Source organism: Aspergillus glaucus (assembly GCF_001890805.1).
Source record: "Aspergillus glaucus CBS 516.65 unplaced genomic scaffold ASPGLscaffold_16, whole genome shotgun sequence".
In the NCBI taxonomy this organism is placed as follows: Eukaryota; Fungi; Ascomycota; class Eurotiomycetes; order Eurotiales; family Aspergillaceae; genus Aspergillus; species Aspergillus glaucus.
The window spans coordinates 613,281-624,038 of NW_019170468.1; the positions used below are offsets into that span (position 1 = coordinate 613,281).

Genomic DNA, 10,758 nt, shown 5'->3' on the forward strand with positions numbered 1-10,758 from the left:
CAAACAGAGAGAGCACTAGCGCGGCGACACCATTCAGATAAAACCCCTTTCTTCCTGTAGATAGATTCCCTTTCTTCTTTTCTCTCCAGATTCGAGATTCTCGTCGATGGCTACAATAGTTTAGATAGGAATTCAGTTCGTTAGTATCTACTATTCCGAGCCCGTGACAAAAGGACACCACCATCATGCAATTCATATCGTACTGATTATAGAAAAACAACTCGATTGGTAGTTGAGATAAAAACACGATGAGACTGCATTGGTTGAACAACCACAAGTTACGCAGTTCGCAGATCTACCGCGTATATCACGTGAAGATTGCATCACTGACTGCGACAGATGTCTTTCAAGTGAGTTTAAACAGGTCTTATCAGATAAAGATCTACGAATACTTGGAAACTATTTGCTGTAATTCATGCATTGGTAATACTATTTAATACAGGTAGAATCGTTCACTTCGTTAGTGAAACCGCAGAACTCCATCCGAACAATCCAGACACCGAGACGTGCAAAGGAAATGGGAAAACCGTTTTGAGCGAAAAACAGGATTATTAGTATGCAATTATTTTAACCGTGGTGCTTCTTGTACATGTCGATGACCTTCTGGACCTCGTCTTTCGAGCCCAGGTAGACACCGCTGCGGTCGTGGATGTGCTCGGGCACGGCTTCGAGAAGACGTTCTGCCTTGGAGTTGACGGCCAAACCGCCTGCGTTCTCGAACAACATGGCCATGGGAGCACACTCGTACAAGATACGGAGCTTGCCCTTGGTGCTCTTGGAGTCGGCGGGGTAGGCAAAGAGACCACCGTAGAGAAGGGTACGGTATGCATCGGCGACCATGCTACCAATGTAACGAGCGCTGTATGGCTTCTTGCCCTCTCCGGGGAACTTCAGGGAGTGGAAGTACTCGTTCACCCAAGGAGCCCAGTACATGCTGTTACCCTCGTTGACCGAGTAGATACCCTTCTTGGGAGGCATCTTCATGCTGGGGTGGGTCAGGATGAACTCTCCCAGAGAGTTTTCCATAGTGAAGCCGTTGACATCACCATCACGCATGGTGATCACCAGCTGAGCAGATGCACCATACATGGTGAATCCAGCCGAGATCATCTCCGTTCCGGGACGAAGGATTTCCTTGGCGGTGACCTTCTTGTTCGGGCCGAGGACCTCATCTGGCAGCTTATAGATACCGAAGATTGTGCCAACCGAAACGCCTGCGTCAAGGTTGGAAGAACCGTCGATGGGGTCACAGACAACGGCGTAGCGGGCGTTGGGGTGTTCATCGAAAATAATCTCTTGCTCCTCCTCCTCCGAGATGAGGATGCGGCACTTGCCGGAGCTTCTCATTGCAGAGACGAAGATATCATTTCCAATCACATCCAGCTTCTTCTGATCATCACCGGTAGTGTTCGAGGACCCAGCCAGTCCAGTGAGGTTGATCAAGGAGGCACGACGGATGTAGTAGGCAATGGACTTGAAAGCGAACTGAAGGGCGTGGCAGAGGAGACTGTAGAAGGACAACCGGGTTAGTTCTTTGTCATGATCCAATTCCAAATGGGAGAAGATACGTACGTGAAGTCACCAGTGGCCTCTGGCGCCTTGACTTGCTGTTCGGTAAAGAATCTAGTGAGGGTGACGATGTCGGTGTTGATGTTCTCCTGGCCGACAGGAGGAGCGTCGCCGTTGTTCGCCATTGTGGGTGATAAGAGAGGGATGGAGTAAGGACAAGTGGGAGAAGAAGTGATTGTAGTTGAGAAGTAGGTGAGATGAAGAAGGAACTAGGAGAAGTCGGAGGGTTATATATGAAAGTGAATACCTCGGTTTGACGGATTTCGGAAGAAGATAAAGGGAGGAGAAAGAGGGAAAGACGACCACGATTCCTGGTTAAGTATCCGTACCAGAGGTATGTGAGGACAACTAGGAGCTAGTACTCCGGAGTACTGCACTCAGGGATGATATCAGAACTCGTGGCAACCGGGTCAAGGCAAAGAGACACGCTTAACAAGCACAAGCACCATCAATCGTTAATGGAAACTTCTTTTCTTCTCGAAAGATTGACATTCCCCAATAATTGACGCCCATCCTCATCATAGTATTGGGCCAGTGTATCCTGATGCCCGTGGGAAACGTCAGACCGGAGCAAACCGGTGACGCAATGGCTGTATTGTATGTATCCATGCTGTATCCTTACAGGCGGTCTCTACTGTAATCTACTGGCTTTTCGTCATTACCCGTTCCATATCCCCGCCCTAAGCCTAACCAGGAAAGTCGCCGGTTAGTTCTCTTGAATTTCCCGGCAATCCCCGCTATCTTGTGATCACTTGTAGAGGGTTCAATTGTCTACAAGAGCATTCCTACTGAGTACGTACTGTACTGTATACCGCCCCTATTCCGCGCCCCATCCCGAATAACACATCCCTTTCATTAAACAGTGGGCTGCACAGGGTCAGCAGACATGCACATTTTTTCTCTCGAAGCCGCCCACCTGGAAACTATTGGGGTCTCGCCAGAAATCGGCTTTAGTCAGTTGGTCACGCGCAGGCGGGAAAATGATTGTCCTGCTTGATCGACAATTGTCCTTTTTTTCGCCGGTCAGCTGACTTTTGTCCAGGGATATAAAAAGCAAATGCCATGTTGCTTATCTAATGCTTGCCATTCTCGGTTAATGTTGAGGCTCTAATGAGGCTAAACTACTTCAAGCTAGAGTCTCGGTAAAAACTAGATCCGGCCGGTGGAGAGAGCTTGAAAAAGATCGCGCAGAGAATTTTTCTTCTAAACTTCCACCTCCCACAACAGAGAAAAATCCTCCGATTTCGAGGATCAACAAGGACATTATGCTGTTCTATCAACAAGATCTTGCTCAATCACTCTGCTTTGTTGATACTAACACAGTCTTGGTAAGTTCCTTCGAAATCAACCCCTCCCCCAGCATGATGACACCCATAACCAAACAAACTAGAGTCTTTGACCTTTCGGGGCGTGAAAACTCTGTTATTTGCACGTCAGTCTGATTGATCATCATTCGCATTGCATTGATCACTTCTGAAACTTGGACTTGAAGCTAACGTTCCTGTCAAGATTAACAGGTCATGTCTCGCATAAGCGAACGAAAAAAAAAAAAAAAAAAACAGTATTCGCTATTCTGGTAGGTCTCACTTTTTCTTTATGTTTTTGCAATACTTTTGAATGATGACCTTCGTATTTAAATACGCTGGAAATTACCGACCGAGACCTTCGGGTCGCCGACGATACAAATTGGCTGTTGTCTGACAAATCTTCAATTCCTGTTTTATCTCACAATGCCTTGTCCATGCATTTGCTAACTTTGTGCAAGACTTTGTAGGAATACAGAACTTGTCCGTGTCCAATCGCTCCCAACAATCAATGGTAAGCGTCTCGACTACCCTTCGCACCTCCGAATCTTCCAAAGATGAAGCGGCACTGGGCTCCGACGGCGTCCTGACAGACGACCGGTCGTGATGGATATGCCTATTTGCGGCAGGCCTAGAAAACCTCGCCCACTGAGAACCTTTCGATAATCTCGATGACACTTGATTGTTATGTCTTGACATGATTCTGACTGTCTCGAATAGTAGTTGTCCTGATTGAATTTCAATCATTGGTAGAAGCTTTCCAAAAGGTAATTCTTTCCAGTTTTCTTCCGTGCCCCAACCTACCGTGATGATTCCCTAGATGACGAGTCTTATTCGAGTTATCGATGCAGACAACATCCTTTTTAACCATTCATGCTTCTCTGACATCCGTCTATTCGATTTCTGTATTGCCTTGCGACTAGTTGTCAGTTGCTAACTTGCTTGCAGTGATGTACTCTTCCCTTAAACAACATGATGAACTGTCTGCAGCCTGCATACAAAGTGTATGTACCTGTCAAGTTCCTTTTCTTGCACTGCGTTACATGATGAATCGACATTACAACAAAGACAAGCATATGTCCAAGTCGACGTCAGTTGACCAGGACGACACCGTCATGTCTGACCAATCGAAATATCTTGTTTACACTGCTGTACTCGACAAGTCTCGATGCTGACTCTGTTCGCAGAGATTTGATTCTCATAGGATGAACTAACCGTAGACAGCGTTCTTGTTGTCTCTGGCATCTCAATTGTGAGTGAAATTCCCGTTTCCCATTTGCGCTCCCCTCTTTCAATGATGATTTACTTTTATTTAATCACGACGGTCAACATAATCATTTTAATTGATGACCACTGCCTGTGACAGGGCATTTATCTGACACAATTCCTACTCTACTTTGCACTCGATCAGTTAGTTATCACATGTCAGTGGATATAGTGCTAACGTCGACTTAAGAACAGATTCCGAGGTTAGTCCTTGACTCCGTGAGTCGTGTGCACTGCATTCATGAATAGCACCGGAGCGGCCGATGGGCCGCTGTCGAATCAAAGTATCGCAAGAGATGCTAGTACTAGTATGGAGTTGTCTCAAGTTTAGATAGAATCAAAAATAGCATCTTGGTGATTTCGTACATGACTTTCCTGTCCGTCCCACGCGGTGTAGGCCGACATTGTCCTGTGAGGGACTGCGTTTAAATAGCCCTATCTGCCAATCCTTAATCGTTTGGGTTGGATGACCGATCTACGCCAATCCTTACCGGTACCAAGAGACTCCTTTATTGCTTTTTGGCCGTGTGTTCTGACCATTCACAATTGATGACCGGAAGCGTTGGACCGGGATAGATGTGACGGCGCTTGGGGTTGACCTGTGAGAGGGCGGGGATTAAGCGCCTACCTCCCACGCCGGGTGTGACGAGCGGCGTTGGCTGCATGTGCAGAAGCCAATTAGTCTCTTTGGGCCGGTCGGGGTCTGTTGCTTTTATTTTCTTCCCGTGTGTTATTCTTCCTTTTCGTTTCTTTTCTGGTGGTTTATTTTTATCGCATCCCTGGTCGGTGAATCTTACGAGTTATGTCCGTCTACCGGCCGATGGGTCACTCCTGCAGTTGCAAAGAATAGAAACAACTGAATTTCTGGTTCTTTCGCGCTTCCCTGTCCATTCATCCTTTGTCGCGTCTGTTGGAAAAATCCCCAGGGAGTGTTGGCTACTCAGTCTGCCTCTCGCAATTTCCTGCGCGCGGCTTTGAGGAAGCCATGTCTGGTCCCCTCATGATATTGCCGCCAGTATGAATAGGTGCGCAGTCCCCTCCCCCGCGCATCTGTTGTCCAACCCTGTCTATCGGTTCTATTTACAACCCTCGGAGATACTGACTGGCCTCTGTGTGTAGCTCGTTCTCGTCAAGCAGCAACGCTGGAGAGGCTCACCATTCTCGCAGCGGCTGGTCGACCACTCCTACCGGCACCGTCAGCAATCAGCCGTCTCCCAGTCGTCGCGAACATGCGGTGCAGCCTCCTCCTCTTACGACAGCATTGAGTGGTCATCAGTTCCAGGGATTGGGTGTTACTTTGGGTTCGGGCTACGCCTCGACTCCTTTGTCGACCACTTCGCTTTCCAGTCCTTTCACCCAGAGTCAGTCCCCGTGTGTGTCTTCTCCCAGCAGTGCTGCTGTTGCACCATCGCCCATGGCGTCCAGGCATTACAATGTTCCCTACAATCCTCGCGATTGGGGTCCGGTTAGTAGCAGCTCGTCAGCGAACTCCGGACAGTCCGCCTATCCGCAACCTAGCAGTTCCAATAGCTTGCGTCGAAGTGTGCGTCGTCCGCCGCAAAATGACCCAGGTCTGAACTATTCTTTTTCTTTGCTTATTACTTCTTGAGAAGGAAACTTTCTGACATCATGTGTTATGCGCATAGATGTTTCTTTATCGCCTCCGCCCCCGCCGTACTCACCCCCAAGCCATCAACATCAACACCAACCATCGTGGGATGCCGTTCATCACAATCCGGTCAGGGAGGCACCCGCAAATGCGGCTCCCCCATACCCTGGGCCAAGCAATATGAATGCTGAGCCTATGGTGAACCATCGACAGCGCACTGTCTCTCATCCTCGCCCGCTATCGGTGGTTCACATGGGTGATGCAGGCCCCAGTTCGCAGATATCACTTCCTCCACCTCCGCCGTTACCGCAAGGAGGCCCGCCTCCAAGGACGTCTTCTCAGAATCGTCACGATGTTTACCATGGCATGAGCTCCGGGCCATCAATCATGGTCTCGCAGGACGGTCCGCAATTCCCAACAACTGCGGACCATGGGCACGCAGTAGCTGGACAGTTGGACCCTGTTGCTTCACGCCCGCCAACTTCCAGAAGGGCCGTTTCCGCAGGCCCAGTTGTGGGAAGTGCCAGTTCATCAAGGGCTGGCAGTCAATCACCGAGCAGGTCACCACCACCACGGGCCTGGGAGCCAGGAATGCCCCTGCCACCACCTCCGCCGGGACCTCCACCAACTTCGAGGTCACGTAGTGTGTGTGGCTCACCAGAGGCGTCATCTTCAAGGAATAACATGAATGTGCCCGTCAAGACAAGGGTGCGGGCGCCTCCATCACTAGGAACTGGCTTGGGTAGCATCCCACCTACGCCTGCTGGCTGGGTGGACGACGAATCTCAGCATGGTAAGGGTAAAGACTTATCAACGACTGAAGCAAATGGCACATCCCCGCCGTCTTATACGGCACCCGATTCAGACAATTTTGTCCATCCTTCGACAAGCCGTGGTAATCTTCTCCGCAGTCCTGCTCTTCGAGACCCGAGCGCCAAGGGTATTCGAGAGAGGAGAATCGAACGCAGAAACCGCCAAAGCCAGGTCTTCGAAGACTCTGATGTCCTACCTCCTGATAACACATGGGGTGACGGTGTGGATCAAGTAAAGCCCTCAAACCTCGTTCTTGCTAATCCGAATGGCGACCCCCGCGACTCCCGCGACTCTCGTGCTCCATCATCCGCAAAGTATACACCGCGTAGTGCTCACAGCTTTGGATCGGACACGCCGCAGTCAACTTCACGTTCGAGAGCTTCTTCCATTGGTCTTTTCTCCAGTCGATCTTCTTTCTCCACGCCCAGAGCTGAGCCTAGTCCAGCTGCACCGACGCGTAGATATACGCAAACACCTCCCTTCTCGCCAGACGGGGATCATCCATCCCCATATCCTAAAGCAATGCCGCAGCCTTTGCCTCCAAAGGCACTCCCAACGCCGCCATTGCAGTCTGCGCGAGAGGGTAAAATGCCGTCTCGTCCTTCGTCTAGGGAAGAGCGCCCGATATCACATGTGCGCCATTTGTCCAATAGTTCCATGTCTTCTGAGTCTCCAATACTGCACCATCGCTCGTCCATATCGAAGGAATCAGCACCGGATCCCATCAAGCGAGACACGGATGGGTTCTTCCAGGATGCTGTGCAGCGACATAAGGATTTTATTGAGAAGGAAGCTAGCGCTGCAGACGAGGCTGAAGCTCTGAAACTCTTCGCAGATTTCATTGTCTCTGAGTCGCGTATGAGGCGTCAACGGTACTCCCAGGCCTGGAACTCGGGATCATTCGACCACGAGGAAGTGCGTCGAAAACTGTTTGAAACACCACCGATTCAACCACCACCAGGCCCTGAACCCATCAATGCAGCGCCAGCAGTTGTGCCGGTGAGGCGACCATCCATAGGGCCAAAGCTCGACATGTCACATGTCAGCCGCCTTGAGCCTTCTTGGGGAAATAGCTACAAACCATCCCTGTCCCCTATTGCAAGTCTCAGTATAAGCAACGATGAAATGAGCTCACGAGGCCGTGCACCCAGCCGCTGGTGGGAGTCCAAGACCGGCTCGAGCAGCGAAGGAGATGGACGCAAGGTTCATCGCTCGAAACAAGAGTCGAAATACATGGGATTATCGCTGGGGTCCTTGCAAGAGAACCATCACCAACCTCCCTCCGAAGCTGAAGCGCCAGGCTCCTCTCTGGACTCAATGGGCCAGTATGCCGCGTACGGTCCAAACGAGTACCCTCCAGAGAAAGTTGGCTGGCATGAAGAGTTGGCACCGCCCCCAGATCCATACATGGCAAGCAGTAGTTATGTCGAGCCACCTAAGATGGACGTGTCGCGGCTGATTACCCTCCCTCCGCCGTACCCGCGTCACTATCCTGCTGTCAATAACAACCACCCGGACTTGGTTGAGTATCGAACATTGGTCCGATCAATCAGTGACCTCTCCGAGATCAAAGCCATGAGACAACGACATGACGGTGAAGTGGACCGTTTATTCCAGGACCACAAGGAAAGAACCCGTGAATGCCGTCGCATGTTCAAAGCCAACACACAGACTCAGATTCAACATGGTAGTATAACCTTTTCCGAAGCCGCTGAGGCAGAAGCTGCACTAGTCCTGGAAGAAAATAAACTCGATAGAGCACTGGTGAAGCGGGTTTTGGATCTGTACCAAACTTCTGTGTTGGAACCAACGCATGGCATACTCACGGATCGGATTTCACGGGCAACTGGTTGTATTGATGAACTTAGTAGCAAACTGTTCGATGATGCACGGCATGGAACTCCGGACCAAGCGCAGGAAGAGGGTGACGAGAAACCCGAACTGCTAGAAAAGCTCACGCAGCTCAAATGGCTATTCGAAACTCGAGAAGTCCTGCATCGAGAAATGTACGACCTAGTCCGCGCGCGCAACGAGAAATATAGAACGGTCGTGGTCCTCCCCTACCGTCAAAAAGCAGTCGACGAAAAAGTCCACGAAACAAATGCCTTCTTCGACCAAGACGCACTAGATCGCCGCGCCCAATACGAATTCAACACCCTCTCCCGCCTCGAATCCTTCCTCGACGTAATCGAGTCAAATGTCGTTCGCGGTGTGGAAGTCCAACTCTCCGCTTTCTGGGACATCGCCCCCTCCCTCCTCACCCTAATCGACCAAATCCCACCAGACCTCAACGGCTTCGAAGTCCAAATCCCCGCAAACGAATACGAGGAAAACCCAAGCTACCACCGCCATCCACTACAATACCTCTACTCCCTTCTCTCGCATGCAGAGAAATCGAGCTACCAATACATCGAATCCCAAACCAACCTCCTCTGTCTGCTCCACGAGGTCAAATCCGCCGTAATGCGCGCAAACTGCCAACTCATGGAAGCTGAGCGTACGCGACGGGGCGAACCGGGTGATGGAGTACAGCGCGAGATTATGGATACAAGGGCCAGTGAGGAACGGGCGCTCACGGCTGATCTGAAGGATAAAGTTTCTACGGTGGAGGTACAATGGACGGAGGCGATGGGTAGCCAGATTCAGGAGCTGAGGGAGAGGGTTAGGATGCAGCTTGAGGCGGAGGATGGGTGGGAGGAGATGGAGGTGCTGGAGCAGACGTGATTGTGGTTTTCTGATGAGATTATGCCGTTTTTACATTCTTGGGGTTTGATTTGACGATGGTTATATTTTTGATGCTTTGCTGGAAACGTCCCTTTTGGTGATACCCATTCGTTCGTTATCGTTATATACCTTCGCTTGTACAGAGATCTTGGACCTGCCGGATTATGCTATATTGCTTATGTTCATTTTACTCTTTGGTCCCGGCCCTATATTGGTAAGGCAAATTCCAAAAGTAGTAACTAGTACTCCGTACGGCGCCTACATTCTACGTGCTCAGAACATATTCGAGATCAAACTATCTTTCCATAAATGAGACGTCCCTTTCCTATTACCGATAAAAAATAATATCAATCCGATTGAACGAGCATAGCTGCCTTCAGAATCTCGTATTAACAGATGTAAACGCTGGCTATCCATAAGACTGCGATGCGGACGAATACGCACTTCGAGTAAGAAATCAATAATAGTAGAAAGCACAAGGAAAACCACGAAGTATTCATCGCTATGCTTGGGACCATACAGTTCTTCAACCTCAGGGATATGTTGTAATTCCTGGGCCAAGGTCGAGACGTAGTCGTCTTGGTAGTGTCAAGCCGTGTCGAGGTCAATGAAGCTGGCGATCAAATCCTGTTCCACCAATTCAGAAAGTAGCTCCTCAGTTCACGAAACTTGGGCGATTTGCCAAGCGATTGTCTTTACAACACTTGTTTTCAGATCATTCCCGCCGTTTCCATCTAGGACAAATTGACATGCGGTAGCAAGCGTGCAACGATTTTGTTCGGCGGCTGCGGAGCCGAGCTCTTCGAGGCATTCCTAGATGGTTAGGAGGTCCATGTCAGATGCGTTGGAATGGAGGGTGTATGTCATTTTTGACGAAAGCGGAGAAAGTTTGAGAAGGATGGGTCTTGTTGAAGCAATTCGACCAGAAATTGATTCCGAATCAACGTGAGGTAGATGTCGCACACCAGATTTGCTCGATATTGATAAAATGCCCTGTACGTCTGGAATGCTGCGCCTTTGCTTCGTGAGCCACCGCAGCACACAACACAAAGTGATGAATCGAAACTGATTAAGTGGATGAGATCCTCTACAGCACTTAACGTAATCCACGGCCGAGCCGTCCACACGGCCGTCCCGTCCACTTCCTCCGCAACCACCACGAATTTGAAGCTTTGCAACCACTAACACCATTGAATTAAAATATATAACAGACAAAATATCTAGCTATTTATTAGGGCAGCTTCTTATTGTATGCCCAACAGTCCCACAGCCACTACAGCGTGGTGAAGCGCGTTGACGAGGCATAGGTGTAAGCTCATCAACCTGCTCATTAAGCTGTGTATCAAGCTGCTGTATATGCTCACGGCCTTCTTGTACAGAGATAAATAAATCATTCCCTAGAGAAGCACGTTTCCTTGCCTTCTTCTTTATTTTACGTTCACCTTCAGCTCGTAGAACCTTGATTTCTTGATG

General features: G+C 49.7%; 2 protein-coding genes across 2 annotated transcripts; one reads left to right on the forward strand and one right to left on the reverse strand.

Annotated features, from left to right (window-relative positions):
* Window positions 1-405: 405 nt before the first annotated feature.
* fbp1 (fructose 1,6-bisphosphate 1-phosphatase) lies at window positions 406-2,078 on the reverse strand. The gene is made up of 2 exons (XM_022542858.1): window positions 1,573-2,078; window positions 406-1,507 (listed from the first exon to the last, which is right to left on the reverse strand). The coding sequence occupies exons 1-2, from the start codon at window positions 1,692-1,694 to the stop codon at window positions 568-570; spliced, it is 1,062 nt and encodes a 353-aa protein (XP_022398953.1). The 5' UTR covers window positions 1,695-2,078; the 3' UTR covers window positions 406-567.
* A 2,629-nt stretch (window positions 2,079-4,707) lies between these two features.
* On the forward strand, window positions 4,708-9,634 carry ASPGLDRAFT_153959 (uncharacterized protein). Its single transcript, XM_022542337.1, has 3 exons — window positions 4,708-5,164; window positions 5,259-5,710; window positions 5,786-9,634. Exons 1-3 carry the CDS (start codon window positions 5,157-5,159, stop codon window positions 9,283-9,285), a joined length of 3,960 nt encoding a protein of 1,319 aa, XP_022398954.1. The 5' UTR covers window positions 4,708-5,156; the 3' UTR covers window positions 9,286-9,634.
* Window positions 9,635-10,758: the final 1,124 nt, after the last annotated feature.